Source organism: Syzygium oleosum, unplaced genomic scaffold, assembly GCF_021117445.2.
Source record: "Syzygium oleosum isolate NSW1041296 unplaced genomic scaffold, Sole_v2.1 Sole_v2.23, whole genome shotgun sequence".
NCBI lineage: Eukaryota > Viridiplantae > Streptophyta > Magnoliopsida > Myrtales > Myrtaceae > Syzygium > Syzygium oleosum.
Window position 1 is genome coordinate 1865948 of NW_026607507.1, and position 25947 is coordinate 1891894.

The 25947-nt window shown below is 41.5% G+C and overlaps 3 protein-coding genes across 6 annotated transcripts; all 3 read right to left on the bottom strand.

Moving 5' to 3' along the window:
- Positions 1-2958: 2958 nt before the first annotated feature.
- LOC115674643 (thioredoxin-like 1-1, chloroplastic) lies at positions 2959-4928 on the bottom strand. Its single transcript, XM_030597101.2, has 3 exons — positions 4551-4928; positions 4030-4371; positions 2959-3534 (listed from the first exon to the last, which is right to left on the bottom strand). The coding sequence occupies exons 1-3, from the start codon at positions 4839-4841 to the stop codon at positions 3247-3249; spliced, it is 921 nt and encodes a 306-aa protein (XP_030452961.2). The 5' UTR covers positions 4842-4928; the 3' UTR covers positions 2959-3246.
- A 1853-nt stretch (positions 4929-6781) lies between these two features.
- Positions 6782-13097, bottom strand: LOC115674641 (U11/U12 small nuclear ribonucleoprotein 65 kDa protein). Of its 4 annotated transcripts, none has more exons than XM_056302393.1 (12): positions 12886-13097; positions 11460-11685; positions 11040-11111; positions 10703-10939; positions 9686-9767; positions 9426-9602; positions 8979-9167; positions 8721-8900; positions 8457-8544; positions 8144-8202; positions 7576-7641; positions 6782-7479 (listed from the first exon to the last, which is right to left on the bottom strand). In XM_056302393.1, exons 2-12 carry the CDS (start codon positions 11672-11674, stop codon positions 7396-7398), a joined length of 1449 nt encoding a protein of 482 aa, XP_056158368.1. In that variant the 5' UTR covers positions 11675-11685; positions 12886-13097; the 3' UTR covers positions 6782-7395. The 4 variants fall into 4 exon arrangements, with proteins under 4 accessions (XP_056158368.1, XP_030452959.2, XP_056158369.1 ...); XM_030597099.2 differs by having other exon boundaries at positions 12921-13096; XM_056302394.1 differs by lacking the exon at positions 7576-7641 and having other exon boundaries at positions 12921-13097.
- Positions 13098-23627: 10530 nt separating this feature from the next.
- On the bottom strand, positions 23628-25657 carry LOC115674642 (NAC domain-containing protein 46-like). Its single transcript, XM_030597100.2, has 3 exons — positions 25318-25657; positions 24899-25179; positions 23628-24622 (listed from the first exon to the last, which is right to left on the bottom strand). The coding sequence occupies exons 1-3, from the start codon at positions 25514-25516 to the stop codon at positions 23873-23875; spliced, it is 1230 nt and encodes a 409-aa protein (XP_030452960.2). The 5' UTR covers positions 25517-25657; the 3' UTR covers positions 23628-23872.
- Between the last annotated feature and the right edge of the window lie 290 nt (positions 25658-25947).

Below are 25947 nucleotides of genomic sequence, written 5' to 3' on the forward strand. Positions count from 1 at the left end.
ATGGCATTTTGACGGGTAGTTTGATGCTTGAATGAGCTCGTATGTGTGATTGTGTGGCTGTGAGGTGTGGTGGCGTGATTGCGCATTGAGTTCGCGTGCCAAGCTTGGGTGTTTGTGTGGTGTTCGCGTGACGAGGTTGTGTAAATGTGAAATGCGTGTGAAGTGTGTATGTTTGGCAGTGTGTTTGTGTGGTGGCATGGTACGTGTAGAGAGTGTGGAACGAAGGTTAAGGTTGAGAATGAGCAAGAATTGGTGGGACGAGTGAAATTAAGAAAGTGACGCGTGGTGTGAGTTGGTGTGCGAGTGTGTTTGTATCGCGTGATGTGATGCTTAATTATGGGGTAGAAACTGCTAGGCACGGTATGGGACATGCCCAAGTGGTTTCTGTCTTATAATTAAGGCGCGCGCGTCTGTGATGTGCTGGCTGTATTGTGGTTGACTAACGTGCAGGAACGTGCATGATGGGTTCCAGGTAGGTTCGTGTGTGATTGTTAGATTGATTGATCGTTGTGTGAGATGCGTGATCGTGCGGCGGTGCGTGAGTGTCTACGTGGGGTTTGGGGTTATACACTTATTGAGATTCGTCTCACGGTTGTATACCGCCACTTCGAACCGTGCCTTAGACCCGGGAGGCCCGCCTCCTCTTTTGGAGTTTCGAGGAGCCGTCCGGGTTGTCCGGTGGAGTTGCGGGCGATGCCTAAGAAGTCTTCGGAGGATCGAACCAAGTGAAGTAGGAGCATGAAGAAAGGAGGATGAGCCCTAGGTTTTCCTAGGGTATTATAGGGGTTGTTCGACTAGTTTGACCGGTAGTGAAGTTAAGTTAACCGGGCACGATATTTCGTTATGACGGTGATTTCGGATGCTGGTTTGCTGTATATGTTTGTAATATAATGTTTGTATATTTGATGTTGTATGAATATGTGGTTGCTGGATTGTTCTGTTGTTCTACCCCATTGTCGTCATCTTTGTCAGATGGTTTTTATATCCGCTTCCGCATGTGGCTCGATGTTTGGGTTGGGCGGCGACGCGTCACGGGGCGTCGCAACCATTCGGCCGGAGGGGGGGGATGTCGCGAGCTCGATGGGGGTTGGGCGTGACATCCCGTTTTGAAACGGGGATGTCACGCCAGCTGAACCCCATCGCTCGACATGATTCATGAACCTTAACCCAATGTATATTGTGGTTCCTGAACCTTCAATTTGTTCAATGTGGTTCCCAAAATTTTTCCTAATATACAATGTGGTCCCGAAACTTTAAATTTGTTCACGTGATCCTTGGAATTTTGGTGCATGTTCAAACTAGTTCTTAAATTATATAAAAATATTCAATATTGTCCCAAAAGTTTGAACATATATCAAAAGTTTATTGACCAAATTGAACAAATTTAAAGTTCAGGGACATTGGGTTAAAGTTCGGAGACCATATTGAACAAATTGAAAGTTCACGAATCACATTGCACATTGGGCTAAAGTTCAGGGATCATTTATGTTATTATCCATATCCTTAATAGCATTAACCAATCTACAAATAGTGATGGGCCAAAAAACGTATGAACAACGGGCCTTGGAAAAGGCAGTCTCGTGGCTGTTTATTGGTGCTAAATAAAGATCCACTAGTCCAATTTTGGCCCACTGGGCTACCGCCATTTCATAAAACAAACCAAAGTTTCTTTCTTGCACAAAAAAGCAAACCAGAGAGTTGATAACATCTAAATTTTGAGGCCTTTCGTATCTCTTTACTTGAGCCCTTTTTAAGTTCTCTTTCTATCAAGTTCCAGCAGCAAAAAAACAATAGAAAAGTTGTCTCCTAGCAAGAAGGCATCAACAAAATGACAATGTCGATCGGGCGATATCCTAAGTTAGTTTTCACGGGCCAGACTGAGTCCACCTTTCCGATCCGTGCAAAGCCACATCATCCATGTCGAAAATCAGGGAATTCACAGGGAATTACTTTCTGCTAGATCCGGCTCCAAACAACTTTGTCAAGCAGGGATTAAACACGAGACCTTATCGCTCCATAGATCTTCGGGTTACCTATTGCTGCACTGGGAGACAATAATAATCTGTAATTCCTCCGCTGTGATTGAAAGCAAAACTTGCATCATTGCGCAGATGACATCTATAGCACGTCCAAAAGTCACCCAGGTCCCGTTAAACTTATCCATCTCTTCATAAAGCGAAGATACCTACGTGTCCATCTGTCTTCGCAGAATTGCAGTGGACAGGTGGCCCCTCTTTCTTCGTTGGAACAATGTTTCGTATGTGTCTTTCCTTGGCCCACGGCTTGTTCTTGTGTAGTGCAAGAGAGGCCACGTTGAATTGAAATTTGATGAGCCTTTCATCGACAAGGGCTTTCTTGTCTGCCGAATGCAACACAAATCATTGCACAAATAGCGGTGTTTACTATTATTTTCACTCTTTTCCAATGGTCCCACCCCTGGCTTGAATTGCTTCCCCCCTAAGAAATAAGAAATGGATTTATACCCGACATCGGAGATCGGTGGCCCCATGGACCAGCTTTTCTGGGATTACATTTGATCTGTTTTGATAAGGTATTTGAATACTTAAACCACCATGCTGTTTATTGACACTATTAAGAAAGGCACAAAGTTAAGTTGGAAATAACAGAGTCAAGATAGGAGCGGTTCCACGATTTAGACTCTATTTATTCTGCGAAAAAAATAAATAAATTAAAAAAATATTTCTCTAAAAATAACCGCTTATATCACTTACAAAAATGAATAAATAATATTTTTATTATTTACGAAATTTTTTTAGCATAAATTGTAATTGATAATGAAAACTATTTCCATTGACTAATCATTTCAATATATATAAGCAAGTATATTTAAAAATAATGTTTTTCAGATTATTTATTTTTTATGAAATTAACGGAGCCTTATGGTGAAGTTATACCACTTCAAGAAAATGACTGAACAATGTGAACGTGAATTTAAGATGCTGACCAAATTACTCCCATATATCACAGGCGTGAATCACTACCGGATGAGACAAAACAGTAATCACTTATCTTCTATACAGGAGGAAGAAGAAGACAACAAACTCATCAAGCTCTCGCTGGAACAACAGCAGGGGCTAGGATTGCAAAAACCAGATCCAGACACCCCGCAAATCCTTGGAACACTACATACACTTAGCTTAGATACACTACGGGTGGCACAAAGAGGTGACTGTACATTGGGAGAGGCCAAGCGAGAGAATTTGGTCGCTTAATAAGCTGAACTCATTATCTCCCGGATGTGACCAGAGATTTCTCATCCATGTCTTGAGCAGACGTGGGAGCGCTCAATGGAAGAGGAAGAGGAAGAGGAAAGCCCGGATGGGACGGTGTTGGCTCTACGGTAATTTCTTCCGCGGGTGACGGCGTAGGTTGAACTGGTTTCGGTGTGTAGTTGAAGGACAACTCTCTGTTGGCCGCAAGCGCGAGAAGCTCCTTCTCTTCCAGACCTTTGGTTGGCCCGAGGCTACACCGCTCTGGGGTGTGCTTGGCCAATGCATCTTTGAACTTCTTGATCTGTGGATTGATAAATGAAATGAGCATCAAAACAGCAAACCAAACACAGGTCAACCAAAGATCCAATCATAACAACCCGAGAAACGCATTTGGGGCTATTGTTCCACGACAATCTACTAATAGTCTACTTCCGGAGCACCCATCGACGAATCTAGTGGTTTCAACAAGACAGGTCCTGAAAATTTCGAAAAGATTTGTGCAGGACCAACCAATCTAGACTCCAGTTATTTATCAGCTCTGATGAAAACTACACAACCAAAGTCCTATTTCCGGCAAACACAAGCAAGAGAATCAATTCAAACATCAGAACCACTATGCACCGAACAACCATGCGCACAGCGAATCGCTAACCATTTAAACCCGTTTACTGCGAGACTAAAAGCACCACAAACTCGAGACCTTGTTGCTCTAAAGCTACAGCACGCCTAACATATTCGATCCTTTTACATAGAAAGGATTACAACTATCACCAATCGGATGGGATCAGAAACTAACCGTGGCATTGGTGCAGCTGAAGCTGCAGAGCCGGCCGTGAGCCCCTCGATAGAACCGAAAGAAGGGCAGGACATGGACATTGAGGCTGTAGCACATGGACTTGTGCTCCTCATAGTTCACCTGGAGGAACTGAACGTCCGGGTTCATCTCCGCAAACTGGCATATCTTGGGATGCAGGGCCTTGCACCCACCACAACCCGGCGAGAAGAAATCAACGATGACCAGCTTGTCCCCTGCATTCAGCAACGAGTCCACAAGATCTTGCGCCCCTTTCACCTCCTTCATGTTTGGCTGCACGCCCTTTTCCCACCACCTATGAGCTTTCCCAATTCGAAGACCACCCTGCGGGAAAAAAAAATATTTATAAAATTCGCCGTCAACCCACGAATCAAGAAGCCTACTTTCCGACTAATTGCCCAAAAAAAGAACAAAAAAAAAAAAAGATTGCAGAGAGGTGAACCCAGATCCCAAAACAACTAGTTAAACGCGAAAAGGGGCGAACTTTTGAGTCCCGCTCGTACCTGCTGCGAATTGATGCGAAACCCCAGAGCAGCGCCTCTCCTGGGCACGGCTTCGATTCGGCGCGCGGCGACCCTGCTGCCGTGGAGATTACTCCTCGACCACGAAATGGACGCCGATCTGAGCACCGGCTGCTTCGATGTCAACGAAGCAGGAGAACAACTCAGCCTCACATGCCATCTCGCGAACCTCTCGCCGTCCTCGCAGCCCCTGGAAAATCTGGGCACGCCATCGTCGCCCCCGGCTCGGCGATTCGAACACAGCAAGCTCGTTTCGCTGGTGACCACGGCCATGACGAGCTCTTCGCATCCAACAAAAAAGCTACGACCGCAAAAGAAGCTCGAAACCTTTCTCCGATCTACCCTTTGCTTGTCACGGGAGAGAAAGGGAAGACTCTCGACAGAAACATTCGCCGCTCCGACAAAGTCTTCGATTCGTTTTTCAACGACATTGACAGACGTAAAGATAGGGAAGGACGCTACTCCTTTATCCTGGCGGAGACGAAGAACACGGTAAGGCTCGGTGGGGCCGACGGTACCGGATGATTCCAGGGGAGCGGGTCGGGGCTCGATTCGATGCTGGCCGTGGGATTTTCGTGATGTGGGGGGGACTGGGGACCGGTCGTGATGAAATCGGACGGCCGAGACGGCGCGGATGAATCGGATAAGGTTCGTTTGGTTATTTTTAGTGCGTGGCGCGGGTGATGGGGGGGGGTTGTCGTACGAAAGCCGAGGGGGGGGGGGATTTTTACATGGTGGAGGTGCGGTGCACGTGAGCTGCGCGCTATCATACACGTGGCGTCATCTGACTACAACGATAGTCGGAAAAAGGGGTACAAAAGGAAGAAGAAGAGAGTGGATATCGTTTCGGATAAAAGGCGGCAATGGTGCCACCTCATCGCTCGATTGGGGGGCCCCACTTCCGGACTTCCTGCTTTATCCTATAGTTTCAGGTCGGTCGGATTTTGAAAAGAACCACAAAAAAAAACCGTGTGCCGAGCACCGGTTCGGTCCGGTTTCCGGTGTGAAACCGCCTCTTATAGTTTGGGATCGGATCGAGTTTTTCTTAATTTATTATCTTTTTTATTTCTTAAAAATCTCTTAAAAAAATCCTAATTTATCTCCCGATTCGTAGAAGAGCGTCTTTCATGACCGAAGCAATTACGTACACTTAAGTGATCAAAACGCGACAACAGTTGCTCATTCTAATTAAATTTTGCCACAAATTGAATTTGTGAAGCCTACAATGTCACGCGTTTAATTATAGAAAAGCCTAAATTATCGATAACATATTCAACTTAAATAAAAAAAAATATTGAATATGCCGCCGGTTTCATTGGCCCATCCGGGATCCGGACTGGACTAGTCGGGTCCGGTTTCAAGGGACACCGGTTCGACTCCTAGTTCCTGGGCGAGAATCAATCACTAGTAATTCATCCCCTAATGTACTCTGATTGATTTTTAGTAATTTATTTTTCTCAAGAGAAAAAACTTGAAATTTTCATAGGTTTGCCATCACTCCAAATTATGAAATTGCTGGCCATTTTCGATTATCGCCATAAATTATCTTGGCTCGCGCTTTTTCTACCCTATTTTTGGCTTCTAACACCCCTATCGCCATAAATTGGCTATATTATCCATTGTAAATCCCACTCATGATTTAAGAATATTTCTTACTTTTTTTCTTCTTCTTTTCGCTCCGTTTCAATTTTACTAAAAGACAAAACTATTCATTTTCCTCTCAAACGACAAACACCGAGGTCAAATTTTGGGCCACTCTTTATTTAAGAATAATAAACCATTATTCTAAAAAAAACCTAAGCACAAATAAGAGAGAAAAGAACCATCTATAAGTTTTAATGAACGCATTTGGTTGAATTATAACTTTATATCTATAAGTCTTAATGAACGCATTTTAATGAACCATCCGTGTATATTGGCCAAATGTAAATGGGAGCAGCTATGATGGTAAATTTTCTGGCTAACATCGTTCTCCTAATTTCGCATTCTTCTTCTTCTCACATCTGCTCTTATTTTTTTCGGAAAAATATGGTCGTACCATCAGCTAGAAAAAACAGTGTCACCTCAGTCAGACTCGTCCGAGCCGGTTTAATAAAATTTTGGTACTTGGGATCATCTTTGTTGCTTTGTGCTTCGTACAGAGGATTAGAGACGAACTTCATACGGAGAGCAGCGGCTGAAAGTGGGGTCCACCACAGATAAGGAAAGACCCAAAACAAGAACAGCAACTGCTAATTGGGTTAATCAAGGAATTGTGAAGCACTACAAGTGATGTCCATACAAAATTGATGTCACAAGCCATACAGCTCCCCCTACCCATTCCTGCCGAACAATGTTAGGAACCGCAATTTTTTCCCTTGGCAAACTAATTACCAATTATAGGTCCGGAATACGCATTTCTCATTTGACAATTGATGTACTGGCTAACCGGGTTCCTTGCCGGTTCTATATATGCAACAGAATGTTCAACGGAACGACGTGCGGGTGAGAGCAAGTTTGCTAATGCATGAAACCCCTGACGAACTTTGAATCCTCCCTCAGGACAGCCTTCCGCATATCTGCTCAGTGAGCTCATTTGTAGTTTCAAGTTCTGCACATGCTGAAGGAGCTAGGCATTGAACGACGACATAGTGGTCATAGGTGTCGCCGGATTCCTTCTTCCTAGGGTCAAAGCGGATCCTTGCCCACCCAATAAATCCTGCTTATAAGTAATCAGCCAAAGTCTCGGCCACCATCATAGTTGCTTAGACGTCAGATGAAGACATATGATAGTCCTATTTTGTTGGGCAATCACTACACAAGCTTGTTTCACATGACAGCGAGCCATCTAATTAGTTTTAGATGCAGAAGGGTTTCGGCCAAACTGGATAATCATTGGCTTGCCTTTGAATACATATCCATTCACTATATTCTGCAATGAAGAAACCATCATTGCTTCAGAATTTTGAAAATTTGTGGCAGAATCTGGCTGAAGAGCTAAAAATTTAAAATCCATAGTAATACATACCAAAGCACGTTGCGCAACTTCGATGGATGGAAACGTCACAAAAGCTTGGCCCCTCATTCTTCCTTCCTAAAATTCGATAAGTTCAATAACAATGACAATGATGACCCATATAAATTCTATAAGAATGCTAGTCTATTGCAACACCCTTTACAGAGGGTCGATGCAGCTCTTGACTCATGTCTAAAACCATTAGAAAACAGAACTAACAGGGATAGAATGAAATTTCATAATGTTCTGCAGTTGGTTATTCCAGCAAGACCTGGCAGGCTGGCACTATATTGATTACTGCAAGCAGGAAAAATTTGAACTTCAAAAGCATAAAAGAGATGCTTGAATAGGTACTCCAAGTTTGAACGGTTCACTGGCCAAAGTAATTGAAAGGTATACTGGATAAATGCTTGGTTTCTAAGAAGAAAGAACTTGACCTTTAATATCAGACCCTAGAGAGGCTCCAACCATGAGAATGCACCTCAACAATTACTGTCTCGTCAATACATATACTCTATTTAATTAAAAAACAAAACAGAATAGAATATGTTAAAGGAAAAGGCATTGATCCTTTATTTACCTGCATTAGCTTTACATTCAGAGTGGATTTAGCATCATCCGCACTTCCAAACAAAGAACCTTCATCAAATTTCAAGCAAGAAATAAGAACCAGAAATTTTTCACAAAACCATTCACTTATGAGTAACACAGGCTCCTCCAAGAATAAAGAGTAACTGACTTCGAAATCCACAATTTAGGACTTGATCTTCTACTCCTCTCATATGATATGAAGCAACAAAATACTTCAAAGAATATTTTAAAAATTTCCCTTCTCACCAATCAATCCTGACCAAAACAAAATTGTTGAGAGCATCCATCCTCAAAATACTTACCAAATACAAAGTAAAAGTCATCCACAATAACATCTTTGGCCAAATTCTTTATGTACAAGACCGGTGCAGGATTTCCAGGAGCATAGGTCTGCAACATTAGAGAAGAGAACTTCACTTTTTATGCTTGATGGTAATAAAAAGTCCAAATCGACAAACAGTGGCCAGTAATCATAATTTTTAATTGAGCGTGACATAGCGAATTGTCATCTGTTCATCTCAGAGAATCAATTGACCTATAAGCTTGCAATTTAGCATGCACTATACCTTGAACATTGGAAGAGATAGTATTTCTTCAGGAGGCAACCTTCCCCTCTCCAGTTCTTCTTGAGTTGCAAATTGTTTCTTCTCCAATTTCTCTTGATCTGGCTCTTCTATGTCATTTGCTGTGCTGTCATCTTTGTGCTCATCAACCGCTGAAACTTTTGGTTTTGGAGTAATTTTTATCTAAGATGATTCAAAATGAAAAGCTTAGAAACAGGCCAAAACAAAGCTCAACTGGTAATTATTGCTTCTGAATACTACCTGCAAAACAGGGTTCTTCTTCTTAATCATTGGGATTTCTTTTGGGACCAAGGTGGCAGGTTTCACACCCACAGACTCATGAGCCACATCTTTGTCTATTGCAGGACCTACAATAGCTTCTTTTCTGGCACGCTTTTTACCAGATTTAACTCTTGAAGATCCAAGAGAATGGGCTTTGTCATCAACCTCCTAAAAAACAGAGATACGTTCCTCATTGTTTGAAACTGAAAACTAGAAAAAAATGTCTCTCTTTTCAAAAGCATGTAATGATACAGATTGAAAAGGAACACAACATCACACATTGGCACCAGAAAGCTACAAATTTATTCCACAACTAAACTTAGTGCCTTAAATATTCTGCTGGGTTACTAATCAGTTACACAAGTACAGATACAAATAGCTTGATGTGTCTCAAAGGAATTAAACTATTTGGAAGAAAGATATTACCTCTTCTGAAGACTCAAACTCGGACTCTTCACTGGATAGGTCTGCCACCAAGGGCTTTGCAGTTATAGGAGGGGGAGGAGGTGGAGGTGGTACAGCTGCTGATGGTGGTAGGGGTGGCGTGGGTAATGCCATACGAAATGGCGCTGGAATGTTCATTTTGTTCATCAAGTGCAACACCTAAAAATAAATTGCAAAAAGTTATTCAACGTCTCCCATGCACACATTGTTGTCATATATCTGTAAAGATACACAACACCCACCTGAGTATAAAATCGAGGAACGGCAATAAGAGCATTCACAATATTGGTGAGGATATTTCCATCAGGTGGGGGGTAGGCATACCTGTAACAGAAGCAAGTTATTGGATAAACCACCTAAATCCAATCAACTGACAGATATGGCAAAACTGTGTCAAAGAAAAAATAATAATCACTACACAAATGACTTCTAGAACTCAACACAGAAAGCCAAGAGTTCCTAAGTATATGAAAAGACGGTCCAACTCATCGAATGTTATCACACTGACCACAGATGGTGAACATTTCGTCTATGAAGACAAAATAAAGAGATCATAATCATATCATAGGAAGGGTGCATCCAATTTGACCTAAAGGTTGCAGATTATTGACAAAAACCACGTATCCAAAGGATATATGATGTCCACACAGCAACAGAAACAAAAAGGACACTAAACAAACAAAAAGCTGGATCAGGTCTTTCCGTTTATCATCCTCCATCAATGAATATGTGACAGAACCTAATATGTTATGTAACACATTCACTTATTTGAGAGAGAAGGGGGAAAATAAAACATGGAACTACAGCTTATCAAAGACCCACCAACGGTGATTCTTTTGTAGGTGCTACAAACTTCGTGTCTTTGGTTAGATGAGACGCAAAGTACATTTTATCCCTGAAACCTGAAGTCTTTTCATTAACACCAAACTTCGTGCCTTTTCTTCCTTAATATGGTTACGGGCCATGATCGTAAATATCCGTGATAATTTATCCTAAAAATGAGAGACTACAATTTACAAATTCTATCCAATATCCCAAAATGATTAAGAGATTATATCGTTGCAATAGGTCAAATATGTTGAATCTTTTAGTTATGGGTTCTCTCAGCATTTTAGTATTGGTATCTCCTCATTATGTCATGTGCAAACTACCATCAGTTGAGGGACATATTTTTAATCAGTCTACAATATATGCTCTCACACTTAAAAAAGAGCTTAAGTAAAGTCTAAGCGGCTCTGAAAAGACTAGATGAAACTTACTCAAGATGAGGAGGGAAGGGATAGTCTACACCAAGTTTTGGAGCAATGGGCTCATTAGCAGTAGCAAAACCATAAGTTGGATTTTCATTACGATCCCCAGGCAGTCCAGCCTCCTTTGTCACAGTGGAAGGTGCAGTTATATCATTTGCAGATGAAGCGCCTTTACCTTGAATCTTGTTATCCTTGGTTTCATTACTGGCTCTTTCCACTTTCAAAACTCTACCAAGAAACCTTAGCCTAGCCAATGAAAAGCAATACATCCATTTCAACAGTCAATACAAACTGCTATGACAGGCCATATGTTCTGTTACCAGAACATGGAAGAAAATGTAATTACCCATTCAACTGGCACTGTGCTTGATAAGCAAGTGCTTCACTTTTGAAATCCACAAATGCACAATTCTTCAATCTGGTCAAAAAAAAAAGAACAAACTTTAGTGTTGCCGATGGACTATAACAACCCGGAAGCACTAATGAAACTACTTTTGACTACTTTAGACCTGGACCGCCGGTCCTGTTTTTACTTAAGAATTGGAGTGGTCAAGAATCAGTCAAGCCAGACGTTGACTCAGTTCAACCAGTAAACCCGATGAAACAGTCAGCGGTTTGACTGAATCTTTGACCAGTCTTTAGCTATAAATGTAATCTGGAGAGCCGGCACCACAGGGATCGAACCCCTGATATCAGGCATGCACACTTAATTCCTTACCCAACTGAGCTAGGCTACTCTTAACATCGAGAGATTGTGAGCAGTTACCTCTCTGAAGTGCAGGCACGAACAGTTGAAGCACCGTAATGTGAGAGAAGTCTAGAGAGCGTCTCTTGGGGAATGGCTTCGGGAAGGTGACGAATCATAAGCGTAACAGGTGAGTCTGCTATCGATGAATTTGATAGCAATCCTTGCCCATGTTGAAGACCATGGGGATAAGAAAAAACATTGAAGCATGCTTGAGAAGAAGGAATGCCATCCATATTTTGCTTCCCTGGTATAAGAAGTAGTAGAAAACTAACTTATTGTAGCCGCGTGAGGCAATTGTCAAATCATTGTAATCAGATGATGATAAAGACCGTTCCATTTTCTGAGCATTAACTAGCTAGAATCACTTTTGCAGCTACATAAGCTAAATTTTTGCCTTCTGACCAAAAAAAAAAAAAAAAAGCTAAATTTTTGCCTATATTCTATAATGAGGTACTTTTTGAACATTTCATAAGATGCCACATAGAATGCCAACAGCACACTATCAAAACTGGTCGGTGAAATGTATTTCGAACATAAGTGTGCCAATCCAAAACATAACTAATGCCCATGGAATTTGCAGAAGTCTCTTGAGAAAAATGCGTAAGAAGCGTGGTTATCGTATCCTAACAATGGACTTTTTGATCCGAACACCTGACAAGGGGACTACCTGCTAATTTTTCCTATAAACAGAAACACACTTTTGAGGCCAAACCTGAACCTATTCTCGGTAAGTGGGGTAAACCATTAACCATATCGAATGCGTCAAATGGACATCAAGTGGATTATCCCCGAGGGCCAAGACCACCAATTAGTTGACCATAGACATATTTTAGTTAATGGCTGCATAGTAGATATTTCAAGATATCAGTGCAACTGCCAGGTTAACTCACTGATGGGACGGAACTTCATTGACTAGTTCCTTCTAAGCACTTTAATCAAACACCAGGCAGGCAACTCCCCATAAGTTCATGGACCAGCACATTTACAGAGCCTAAAGCTACAACGTTGATTTTATGAAGCAACATTACTGATGCAAAGACGACACAGAGTGGATAGATGCCCAGCAGGAACTTCTACAACCATACAGAACCTGATCATCGCTACTCTGAGATCACAACATCATTATTATAGGGGTGATTGGTTCCGGGGTGGGTTGGTTCCCACCCTAGAACCCGGAACCGGACCGGCCCACCTGGTCCTGGGACCGGTGATCGTCATACCATTCCCTACACTTTCAAGGCAAGCACAAAAGGGAAGCTGAAAGCTCCCACCGGCCACCAAACAAAACCCAAAAAAAAAAAATCCAGACAACACAACAGCAATCAACAGAGAATCAGGGCCATGAGGAAGCAAATTTGCGCAAACAAGAACGAACAGTCTCGGTGACCGAGACCCAAGAACCAGAACAGGAGCCGCACGGCGAAATCAAAGGAGGCAAACCCACAAACGAAATCGAGGCGAAAACGGGAGCAGCGCTACCTCGAGCGCGAAGTTGGGGCGGTGCACGGCGACGAGATGGCGAGACGCGAGACCGTGGCGGTGGACGGCAACCGACCGGCGAGGCCGCGGTGGTGGGCCGGAGGCGAAAAGAGAGGGAAAGAGAATTGAGAGAAATGCAAATCAATAAAGGTTATGATTTGTAGTTCGAGTTTTCCTCTTTTTTTTTTTTAACACTTATTATCTCTCCATCAAGTAACAACAGTTTCCATTGAGTGATTACTTACTTTCTATGTTGATTTTGCTTTTTGTTCATCGTATACGACGACTCGACTTTTATTTTTCAAGAATTCTCGAGATTTCGAGACATCTAGGATTCATCTGCTTTCGATATGAAGTAATATTTGATATATCAATTTGCCATCGATCATCCTCGATTAGGCGTTAACTATCGAAACCATTGAGCTTTTTTGTGATCATGTAAGTCGTTACCTAGAGGACTTGATTTTGCGAGCGTTTTGCTTTCTTTGCACACTCCGAAAAGAGTTTCACCTTTTAATTTGAATTCATAGATAATAGAGGTTGTCGACGGACAAACCTACCTGAATCCGTGGATTGAGCCTAAAATGTTGCTTAGACTCGCCCATCCATAGAAAATATATCAAAATTATGCGGACTGGGCAGGCTTGACTCGAGCCATGCCAGGCCGGGCCTTATGACTACATGCCGTCGTCTAGATTTGCCTGAAAGTGCTTTCGAGCTGTTGTGGCGCAAGGGGCTAATGGCCCGCCAGATCAACGATCAGGAATAATACTCGGAAGAGATGAAAAAGCAAGGATTGTAAAGTTATTTGATGGCCTAAAAAACACACCACTGTTCATGAATGAGAAATTTTGTTGGCAAATCCCGTTGGACACAAGCTTTACTCGAGAAATCTGTGAGAAACAGGGGGGGGAGATCAATCTCAGCTAATTGTTGAAAGGGACTCTGGATTTCGTAAGCCCATTGCTAATGTTTGGGCTTAGCTTGTAGCCCAATGGTTTTGAGGCTACGTTTCTGGGTTGATGGAATTGGATTCCATCAATTGGTCCATTAGTTCAACACTCCACGTCCCCTTGTGTTCTTTTGTGAAATCGAATGGACCTCTCCAAGGTAAGCCATGGTGATGAACAGTCACTTGTCTTCTACGAGGGGACGAGTTCGGTTCATATCGTCTGTGAACCTTTTAAACGGGCCTCGCTGCGTAGCCTAGCCGATGTATATTTCGTGTGAAAAGATTTCCCGATTGCTAGCATCTAGCTGGGGCTACGGAGATGGGCTCACCGACCTCAATAATTCAATTCATGGGTAGTGCGGAGTAGTTATGACTTAATTTAAATATTTTGCAGCGGGTGTGAGACCCTCACGATAATGTCTGTAAGGGATTCCTAGCGCTGATCATCCCTCTTTACCCTTTTACTTGTAAAGAAACAAGCAAATCAACTAAAAAGACGGAATATGAATTTTTACTTACACGGCATCTCCCATTTTTCAAAAAGGAACACATCATCGTGTCTAGAGTAAAAATTTATGCGGAATGCTCCCTCTTGGTTCACGTGGAGCACCGGATGATCATCTTGTAACACCGATAACAAGAAAATTAAATCGGATTAGATCAGGTTTCGCCCCATAACTCTAACAAGAAATTTTTTTCCGAACATATGCACGCAGGGAATAGCGGACTTAATAAATGCATTCTAGCGAAATGCCCTTCTCGGAACACCTCTTAAATAACTCGATAGAAGAGTCTAGTAATTTGCAATGTACCGACTGTGCTCGTGATACGTGCAATTAACGTTCCGAAAATTAGTGCTATACTTAACAAACGTCTCGGGCACTTCTTGACGAAATCATTACCAAATTTCCCTAATCACATCGCCAATCAATTGGAGCTCCCGGTACACGTCGAGGCAAAACAAAATGGTGAGGTTGCATAAGTGGAAAGCCACTTAACGATTAGGCCATCGATCCCTTTCGGGCAAAAACAACGATTGGCCAACCAAACTTCTTTGAACTCTTTGCTCATCGTATGTCGACACTTGACGACTTCCACTTCTTCTTTGCGCCCACCCCCCCAAAGAAAGAAATTTTTTACAAATTAACCCCAAAATCGTTGCTTTCTCCAACGTCGCAATCTTCTTCAATTGAGCTGGCCGCACACGTTCTCTCGTTGCCCAATAAAATTCAAGGCGTCTTAACGGAAGATTTTAACTTATTAGCAAAGTCACCCCCAAAAAGGATTCAAAAATCGCAATTCCATCCACAGCGCCCCCTCTCTTAATTTAGAATATTTGGTGTTGAGCACGATTAACATGACACACGAGATCGTCAGTCAATTTAGAGAAAGAAATTGAGCGATTGGACATGTGTCCCATTTATTTGAATTCTGTACTTATAATTCTTCTTCCTAATGTTCCTAGACACTGCTTCGATACTTAATGTCGTAACGCCTAATCTCGCTACCTTATGTTAAAGTGCAACCTTCGTACCATAAACATCGCGAATGCACAGGGTTTTCCTTTAAACTTCCCCTATCAATGCCGCTAGCCCTATCGCCCCACCGAGTGACGACATGTCGACCCGCGTTCCTTTTTGCTATTTCTTTATTATTTGCTTCCAAGACCAAAACAAATTGCAAAGAGAAGTGACAAGGAAGAGCCAGAACAAGTTCTGATGTTTTTTGGGATATATGGACCATAATTTGCCAGGACGATATTGAGTGACTTCCTGGAACTCCTGCCCACGTTATTAATCTTGACGTGTACACTAGACATGGACTTTCAATCAAGCCTCGAGAGTTATAGGACTATCAATGTACACGTATAATCTCCATATTGTACCTATAAGATCCATTCTCGATATTGCTTCCGTGGAAGTTCAGTCATAAACTAGGGAGCTATCAACTATAGTATTTGGGAGGTTTGATAGTATGAATTTCCGACTATGACATCACTTAATGAAATCTCTACATTTTTCCTTATCAGCTTATGGTCCTATATTATCTTCACTAAATATGATAGCAAAAAATATAAGTTCGATGGGCCTGAGTAGGTCCTTAAAAGCCTCCATCTCGATCCTTGTCTGGATCTCGGGATTACGGGATGTCAATCTTCTAGAGAGTATTTCCTCTCCCTAGTGAAGACAAAGATACATGGAGAACTGGGGGTGTCAGGCGTAAGGGCACCGGCATGTAAAATTAATGAATGCATTCGTGGAGCCCCCCACGTGGGGCCGCGGAAGCCCTCGTAGGCATTATGATAAACCATAATGCTAAGTAGCTGATCCTTGGTGGTACATTTAACCAAACACTAATGATTACTTAGCATTATGATTTATCATGATTTTACTGGGAAAATTGTCCAAAAAGTCATAAACCTATTGTATGGTGACCAATTCAGTTTTAAACTTTCCAATTGTGCCAATTTTTTAAAATTGTACCAATTTAATCATAAATTTCTTGACAATTCGCCAATTTAGTTTTAGACCTTTCAATTATATCAATTTAATCCTGAACATTTTGATGATTTGCCAATATAGTCCTTCCGGCCCATTTTGGTCAAAAATCGTTGACGTGGACGTTGATTGACCTACGTGGCGTGCCTGACGTTGGTGCACATAATTTTTGTATTTTTTTTTAAAAAATTCTGAATTTTTCCATTTTATTTTTATTTTCTTTTCCTTTCGCTTGTGGCCGGTATTTGGCCATGCCTAACGGAAGGTCACAGGCATGGGTCACTCTCACTAGAGGACGTGAAGGTCGCACCCTCACTAGATTCGGCGAGGGTGACCCTCGCATGTGGTCCGGGAGGGTTGCAACGCTCTCACTTGTGACCAGTCACCGGCTACAGGCAAAAAAAAAATAGAAAAATGAAAACGGAAAGAAAGAACAAAAAAAGAAAAAGTTTTAAAAAACGGAAAAATTATCCACATTGGTGCCGGCCATATGTAGGGTGGTTGGCAGCCAATAGTTGTCCATATCAGTGATTTCCTGCCAAAATTGATCGGAAGAACTAAATTGATAAATCGTCAAAAGATTTATAACTAAATTGACATAATTGAAAGGTTTAAGAATGAATTGCCCGTCGTATTAAAACTTTTTGAACAATTATCCCCGATTTTGTTACAATCGGAAGTGCGAATTAGCTATAGGGTGCATTAGGATTTCGATACACTAAATTGGCGGATAAATTTACATCCTGAGATTTCCCTTTTCAGAGAAGAACATAATAGTGTATTAACTATTTGATGACTTAGACGTGTTCTCCTATTGTTCAATTTTTCCCTTTTCTTCTTTTTTCCCTTCTTTCATCTTCTGGCCACGGCTGACGAATCAAGTTGAGAGAGAGAGAGAGAGAGAGAGAGAAAGAAGAGAGAGCAGCGAAGAGTAAAGGATGGGGATTGGGTGGAGCGACGCCAGCATTTGTGGCGGCGGTCATCTCGACAGCTGTCGGTGATTTTGATGGGTGCAACAATGTTGTTCGGAAAACTTCGTTCGGCCAACGATGTCGGCATTGGAAATTTGATAACACTCCTTTGGAACAAGTTTCCTGATCGCGACCTGCTTTGGAAACTCCCTGAACGATAATACTTCTCGTGTATTTCCACACGAAGCTGTTCAAAATTTCAGAGAACACGCATTGCTGTGCGCATGATCCGTCACTTGAGTGACGAACACCCATCGACGGCATTGACAGCAAACTCCTTTTCTTGGTTGAAACCATCACATTAGTTTCAGGGAATGCTTTTCTTCAATGGGTCCTTGGTCTAGTTCATGATATGAATGTACGTAGCCTCGTTCTGTCTGTCTGTCTCTCTCTCTCTCTCTCTCTCGTTGCTTTCTGGGGTTCTTTCACACGAAGTTTCGATCTTGACTCAGATTGCACTGCATGCGCGTTTTTTAATGGATCAGCAGGGGGGAAGACAAACTCTCTAGGAACTTTCCGAGCTGCAACCCGAAACTGTCATCGCATTCCACTTCTTTTTTTCTGTTTTACACACGGGTCAATCCAACCAGATGTGGCAAGACAATCAGACAGAGATGGGGAATGACCCCGCAACCCTAATCCGAGCGACATGGTTAAAGTCAAACGCTGCGTCATGAATCCCGCGGAGGATATAACTGCCTCGTCGATTCCAGCCACGTTGTAGGACGTGTTAGACCCTCGCCTCTGCACATCTCTGTCACCATGGCCTCATGTGTGACTGAGCTGTTCACCACCCAAACTAAGACCTTAACATAATAATAATAATAATCCCAGCTTTCTAAACTGAAGGTAAATGTAATTATCAAGATGACTATGCTGATTAGAAAAGTCAAGATGACCGGAGCTGACCGCAATGGAAGTTGTTATCGCGTTTAGAAGTAGGATTATAAAGAAAATTCGCCCTTAATAGCATATATTCTGAACACGATTATGAGATGCGTGCATTTTAGAAGAAAGGGTAATACTACGGTTCAGTAAGAATGTGTACCTAATGACATGATGGGAGTATTTTTTCAGATTTACCACTATTTTGGTAGTTTTGCACCCAATTTCGTTCTTACTAATTCTTGTTAGTATGACTTACCATGGTTCCAAACTCACCAATTCTTATATCAAATTACAAACCTAAAGTAGAGTGGCTTACTAGCTTTTTTCAAATGTAATTACCTACTAACATTTAGTTAGCAACTTTGATCTTGTTTACTTATGAACATTTAATTTTTTTTTCAGCGTGCTAGCTTTTTCTATTGAGTTGTCAACTTTTATTTGCCGCGGTTATAAGCAACCCCTCATATTTACTAAAGCTTTTAGAATTCGCCAACCTAAATTTGTGCGACATATCGACTTTTGTCCGATGAATTTATCACTTTGCGGTACCAAGTCTCAATCGACTCGCTTACCGGCATTTATCCGATTTTTTAATTTTTCAATTTGTCTTGAAGAAACAGATTGTTTTTGCTACTTCTCCAAGAAGTATGAATTGACACCTTCCCTCTACAGAAAAAGTAGTCTTTGTTTATTTCCATTTCTAGAAACCGAACAATGAAGAATTAATTCTGCAGATGAAACGAAATTTCGCCAATTCTCCTCGACTTTAGCGATCGCAATTAAATGAACTGCTCATAGAAACGACATAACTCCGTTATCATTTAGATAATTTTCCGTCGATATACAAAATCCAATCCTGAATTAATTAAGTTAGGTAACATAGACCTAATAGAGGAACATTTCTCTTATAGCTTTTTCTAGAGGAGACTTTGAAAGTTTGATTTGCTAAGGTATTCCAAGAAATCTCATCGAGTCATTTAATGAACGAAAGTGGCCGATTATTTTAAGTAAGATAATTAATCTCGCCCTAGGTGCATACTCACATAGTTTAATGTCGCATCGGTATGTACTCTCTCTTACATTACTATAAGGGTTTAGGTACCGAATTCCATCAAAGCACTCGTTAAGTATACCTAATAAGGAAATGTTTTGATTTTCAGTGCAGTGCCCACTGTTTAAGCATAAAGAGTCTTTGTATTGGGAAAATCACCAAAGTCCAACAGACGCGCACCTTCCCCGTAACGTAACTATGAATTCGATATTTGAAATGACCCAAAAAGGGATTGAGCATCTTATTTTGCCTAATGTGCATGCATGGATACACATGATTTCAAAACCAATGAAATTTCAACTACACGTACACACGCCAGAGAAGTCTCTCGAACCTAAAAGGCTTCTCGACAGAAATGTAAAAACCTAAACACATCCACATCAATGGCGTTTATGTCGTTTTAGATTGTTGTTCAAGCTGTGACAAATATGATATATCTTGGACGGGGAATTGACGATGCTAGTGGATTTGGTGCTTTCCTTGGAGAAATTTCCTTGAAATTTCCCATCGCTCGACACACCCTCGTCAGGCGTTCTAGATTCATGGATTCTCATTCTTCTTCTTTTCATATGTGATTAACCTAGTAGATATTGTTCTTTAAACGTGATACGTGTACCGACCGATTCATACCGACAAACTTAATGTCGGCATTGCTCTCATATGGTAAGAAAATATAAAAATAAATTGATCGAAGATTGAACGATGCGAGTCGAGTATCGTGTGTCTTCAATCAATAGGACAATTGGTACGTTTTGTCTCGAACGGCGTTAGATCTCGAATTCAAAAACTGTAGCCCATCACATATTATGAGGTGATTCTTGATATCAGTGTCGGCAACAAAAGCAAAATCGAGATTAACACGATGACCGAAAGCAGGAGGCAAGACTTGTTCCAACATTTTGCGGAGCGATACTAGCGTGTGACTTACGCTGGACATACTTATCAACACCAACAAACACACACACGGCACATATCCAGGACATCATAAAGTTCCTCATTGCTCCTCAAATTTCACGTGTCGCCCTTCTCACATCGACATTACTCGTGACATTCATTGGCACGGGAGTATTGACGAGTGATTTATGATACGGGTCTTTGCTAGAAGACCCGATACCTTCTAGTTTTCGCAACGACAAGGAGACATTTACATGCCATGTCCATGCGAATACCTAGACTTTACTTGTGCATTCGTGGGAAAATGTTGGCACTGGAGTCTAGAACGAGAACCATTCCGGAAGTTGATGATTCGATGCTTTTCACCGGTTCCATGAACAAGAAGACACTTAGCCCTTCGTTTTACGCGTTCTCTTTCGAATGAAATGACGGACCAAAAAACTAAAACAAGATTAGGTTATTCGAACAAAAAGGAAAAGTCAAGAATATCACTACAAAAACAAACGGGCGTGAAATTTCCTCCACAATTCACTGTGCAAGACCCTTGCTAGACTGGCAATATATCAGTTGATTCCACGACGGATCGGCATCATCCACGTACGTCCAAAGACGAAGAAATTGACGAAACTTACATACACACACACATATATGTGTATATATATACATACATAGATAAATAATTTCTCTCTCTTGGGTCACCATTTCCCTATATTATATGCACGAAAATTCGTTTTCACTGATGTTTCGATGGAGATTTAGAGTACGGATGAAAGGACGTGATTAGGAGGGTTTCTAATTTCTTTTTCATGTAAAGAACTATTGTAGCTGCTATCAGGGATTTTTCAAACAATTTTTTTGATTGCTACACAAGAATATAAAAGGCATGAAATGAAGCTCAATGAATGATCTATCGAACCATCTCGATTTGTCTTTACCTCTCTCGGGCGTGAATTTCTCCTTATATTTATGAAATGATTCTTGTTTACAAGTACCCTCAAGAATTTAATAAAATAAAATTACCAAACCCAAAAAAGAAACGTTTAAATTAAGAAGGTACGGATCTTTTTCTTGCGATGCATGAGACAGTGTCAAGATCTGAAGCTTTCTCTTTGTTAATCATGCTTAATTAAGAGAACGTTTAAATTAAGAAGGTACGTTTACTTTCGGAAGTCATAGAAAAACGAAGTCAACGATGATTGATTTAGGCGCGTTAGTGGAGTCATCAACCAAAGATTAAAGCATGATCTGAATGGATTCAAAGGACAAGAAAGAAACTGTTCAGCATCCCCGCGCAGTAAGATAGTCTGATATTCAATGATTTGCGTATAAAAACAAGGTTGAAATTGCAATCTGCTCCTTCCAATTATGGGGCCAATTAGTATATAAATTATATGTTTTTCTCCTTGCCCATTTGGTTTTTTCTGTAATTACAATGAATGTTAGTTAAGCTTCTGCTGGCATATAATAAATCCATTCGTATTGTACTTTAACAAAGAAAAGATAGCAAGCACATTATCCCTTGCATGTGCTTGTGGCATTTAATTTTCTTAGTATCTGCAAAGTGATGGATAAAAACTCTAATTTTGAGCGATCTATCCGTGTGAGTGATGAAGACAAGTTATGCCTTTTGTATGCAGGCGACATGCGTACTAAACAGAGTTTTCATCAGCGAGTGCTTTCAAAATACTTGTCAGATAACTTAATCAGGGATTATATTGATTTTCGATAAATTAAATTTCGGAAATCGAAACCCAAATGAAAGATTGGCACAAATGCTTCCTAATAAAAAATGAGCCGAGAGATGACAAGCAAATGAGGTAAGAGAGAGAGAGAGAGAGAGAGAGAGAGAGAGAGAGAGAGAGATGTAGTAATTTTGAAGCGCAGGGAGAGTGTGTGGTCTGGCCTCGTGACCGGTTGGTGGCGCCCTCCATTTTTTCATGCAGCAAATCAGGCCTTTTTCTGTAATGCACAAGGAAGATAGGGGGCGGAGAGAAGAGAGAGAGACGAGAAGATGGCTTTAGTAATCATCAGCCTCTTTACGGTCGTGTTGCGTACGCTGTTCTTGTTTTTGTTTGCTTCCTCTTCATTTGCTTCGGACCAAGAATGCTTTAGCGCGACAATTCTAGGTTCCATGTCCAAAAAGGGAATGAAAACGAGTGAACGGCCTGAAATGCGCGGTTAATTCCCCCGCAAGTCTCAAACCAACTCTTCCTCCTTTGCCTTGCATAGAAAGTAAAATGACACATTGATGGGCCAGAACGGAAGCTCTCTCTTTCTCTCTCTCCCAGAAGGGTTCATCTTGTTGCTGTTATTGCTTTTGTTCTTGTTGAAATTAATATCAGGCAAATTAAGAAGTGGTTTACTCCATGGATTGAACTTGCGTTCGTGGCCCACCCCTTTCTACGTTTGCAGATGATTTTCGTGCAGGAACCAGACTACGGACAAACGTATAACATTTCAGGATAAAAAACAAAAAAGGAAGAATACTGTCAATTATTGATTCATCTCAGAGAGAGAGAGAGAGAGAGAGAGGAATGGAAGGAGGGAAAAGACCACAGAAAGAGAGCAAGCTTGTAGCTGAGACCTTCCCATGTTATCCATAGAACATACCCTTTTTCGTCGTCTTTTCAATTCATTCTTTTTTGATGAAAAGAAAAAGGGAAGGAAACACTTGTTCTTTTGTTACTTGATGTCTCGATTAAAAACGTTTAGTTAGATCGATGAGAGAGAGAGAGAGAGAGAGAGAGAGAGAGAGAGAGAGAGAGAGAGAGAGAGAGAGGCATCTGCTGCTAGAATCCTGGGAATGATTCATGTGATCCAGGACCTTTTCTTTTCCTTTTTTTCTTCTCTTTTGGAAATCTCTTTCTCTACAGAGAAGGTTGCTGATTGAAGTGTATTATCCACCTGTCCAAGCATTAAGGACTTGCACATGATGTCATTCCCTTCCGAATTCAATTCTCTTTTAATTAAATGGGTTATTAAGCTGTGCACACATGAATTAGATCGATCAGAAGATGGGTGTGATGAACTTGAGGAGATTCCCTCCTTCAGCTGTGTTAATGAAGCTTTTAACTCCCATTTGCTGATCCCCCAGGCTTGTCCCTCAATCTACATTTCACATTCAGTGGACCTGGATTGATATGCCATCACAGTGCTCTCAGCTGAAAAGATCACCCCATCCTCTTCTTAAATTCTGATGACTTTATCAGGCTTTATCTTCCTTTTTCCCCGGTTAGAAGGACCTTTTCAACTTAATAGTTTGTAAACTTTCTACGTTGAACTTGACCCCAAAGTTTGCACACTTTGACCAAAGTATCCCTCGTCTGTAATTTCATGGTAAAACCAGCCAGCTAATGCTCCGTAGAATAACACGCGTAGGATTCATTAACAGAATGTAGGAGGAAAGAGAGAGAGAGAGAGAGAGCAAAAGAAAGCAGAACGAATGCACTAATATAGAGCTGCAAAATCACAATAAGGGAAATAATAATTTACATAAAAGGTCCATAAGATTGTAATCACGTAACACGTTCCCTCTGATCCATCAATAAAAGAAGAATCTAAAAGGTGTTGGACATTGGGAATATTTTATGTACAGGAATATAAGGATCCATGAACCTGAAAAACTAAATAATACCTAGTGGATCATAGTTCTAAATTAATCATCTCTATATGATGCTGTCTATGTTTCGCCATCTTGATCAGAAGTCCCAAAAATCAAAATCTTGAATTGGGCCTACTGATGATAAACCCTCGAGGTCTTCAAATGTATCGCCGCTTCCCACCTCTCGCTTGGAGATGGCTACAGATGATATCTCATTGTTAACATCCGTGCTGAGCCCGGTGTCCTGAGATAGACTAACCATAGAATGATTAGATGAAAACTGCTCCACTTTGCACTGCTTGTTATGCTGAAGGTTCGATGTCTCCAAATTTGCCCTTATTGCTCTTAGAAGAGCATGATTGGCACTCCCACGGCTAAGACCCGCACCGCCAAAGCTTGATATCATGTCGCTTCTTCCTTGGAGCAAGTACTCATCAGGATTCGTAGACCAATGAGAGGGAAAGAGAGGAGGATAACTTGACAATTGTGGAGGGCAGTGACTTGCATCGATACTTGGGTTCATCATATTATAGCAACTCATATGATCTTGTTGTTGCTGCAGTAGTACTTGGTGCTGGTCTTCGGTCGAATTTGCTGGAAAATAAAAGTAACCGGTGTTCCCATCCGGCACTCTTGGGACCGAATTTATCACGCCCTTCAGTTCATTTTCCCCGTCGGTGAAGCTAGAGCTCGGTCTGCTCGAAGAAGGCTCCATGAGTGGCGGCGGGGGCGAAGACATATCCAACAAGTCATCAACATAAGAATTGATTCTTGTGAGCAGGCCTGGAGATGGAGCTTTCTTGATGCCTGTGCTCTTGTGGAAAACCCTACTCACCACCCATTCATCCTGCAATCATATGAACATCATCACAAAAAGCCCTTCAGCTTTTTTGCCAAGATATCCTCACAACCAAAGCAAAAGCAACCCACATGAACAAAAGGGGGAAATTATAATAAAACTGGATAAGGAAAAAGCAGGAGGATTCAATCTCAAAAGCCACATCAAAATGAAATTCCTTCTTATCTTTCCCTTTTCATGAAAAAAAAAAAGAATCATAAGAAAGGTATAGAACGGTAGAGAAAGTATATATAGCGATCATGCATATGTACATGTAACTTGTACCTTGGCGGCCCTGGAGAGATTGTAGTAAGCCAATTTTCCCTCCAACCTGTACTCATGCATGACCCAGTTGGTCTTCTCTCCCTTGGGAGCTCGACCCCTGTAGAAAACAAGGGTCTTCTTCATCCCCACAAGCCTGCCTCTTCCTTTGTAAATCTCCTTATCTTTGCCTGTGGCCTTCCAATACCCAGACTCCGTGGCTCTATTGGTCCTAGTCCCTGTCGGGTACTTTCTATCTTTCTGGCAAAAGAAGTACCACTCTTTTTCACCCATCTTGGCTTTCTCTGAAAATTAAAGGCAAAGGAAAGGAAAATAAAAAAACCAAAACCCGGAATGAATATAGAGAAATCAAAAGGTTCTCCAGACTGAAAAACGAAAAAAGGCTTGTCGAAAGAGGATCAGTGAAGGGTCTATTTACTAACTTGGCATGTCCCAAGGCTCGCACTTGTTGAGATCTACTTCTGAGATTGCACTGGCGGAGAAGGAGCTGTTCAGGACCTTGGGAGTGAGGTAGTGAGATATGATCTCCTCGTCCGTGGGGTGGAACCTGAAGCCCGGGGGCAAATCTATCAGCTCCTGATGCTCTCTCGCTTGGTTCACCACCATCCCTTCTTCTTCCATGGCCACCAACGTTCGAAGCAAAAAGAAAGAAAGAAGCTGATACGAATGAAAAACCACTGCTGATCAGAAAGACTGGAGAGAAGGATTTTGGAGAGGAGAAGTTGTTTTAGAAAGGAGGAAAAGGTGAGAAAGAGAAGGGCTTAAATAGAGATCACCACCTTCACCTTCGCCCTCACCTTCTCTTCTTCTTCTTCTTCTTCGTCGTCGTCTTCCACAGCTCACACGAGTCCACAAGATCCGTAGAGGGTAAGGCACTTGCTGAAGAATCCTCCCTCTCGATCGTTGAACAGTTCATTGGCTTTTTTTTTTATTATTATTTTATTATTTCTTTTGTTCTTGCATATTTAATTGCAATCTGTCCTTTTGTTGAAAACCAACGTGAATAAGATAAACGAAATTAATGGCGAATTAAAGTTTTCTTCTTCTCCTAT

Excerpts from the sequence above, each read along its gene's own strand:
- LOC115674643 (XM_030597101.2), bottom strand. The coding sequence starts at position 4,841 with ATGGCCGTGGTCACCAGCGAAACGAGCTTGCTGTGTTCGAATCGCCGA. Across the intron at positions 4,372-4,550 it reads TTCGCATCAATTCGCAGCAG|GGTGGTCTTCGAATTGGGAA; the intron begins GTACGAGCGGGA and ends TTTTTCCCGCAG. Across the intron at positions 3,535-4,029 it reads TCAGCTGCACCAATGCCACG|ATCAAGAAGTTCAAAGATGC; the intron begins GTTAGTTTCTGA and ends ATCAATCCACAG.
- LOC115674641 (XM_056302393.1), bottom strand. The coding sequence starts at position 11,674 with ATGGATGGCATTCCTTCTTCTCAAGCATGCTTCAATGTTTTTTCTTAT. Across the intron at positions 8,203-8,456 it reads TGACTTTTACTTTGTATTTG|GTTCTTTGTTTGGAAGTGCG; the intron begins GTAAGTATTTTG and ends AATTTGATGAAG. Across the intron at positions 7,480-7,575 it reads AAGTTGCGCAACGTGCTTTG|AATATAGTGAATGGATATGT; the intron begins GTATGTATTACT and ends TCTTCATTGCAG.
- LOC115674642 (XM_030597100.2), bottom strand. The coding sequence starts at position 25,516 with ATGGAAGAAGAAGGGATGGTGGTGAACCAAGCGAGAGAGCATCAGGAG. Across the intron at positions 25,180-25,317 it reads CGAGCCTTGGGACATGCCAA|AGAAAGCCAAGATGGGTGAA; the intron begins GTTAGTAAATAG and ends TTTAATTTTCAG. Across the intron at positions 24,623-24,898 it reads ATCTCTCCAGGGCCGCCAAG|GATGAATGGGTGGTGAGTAG; the intron begins GTACAAGTTACA and ends ATATGATTGCAG.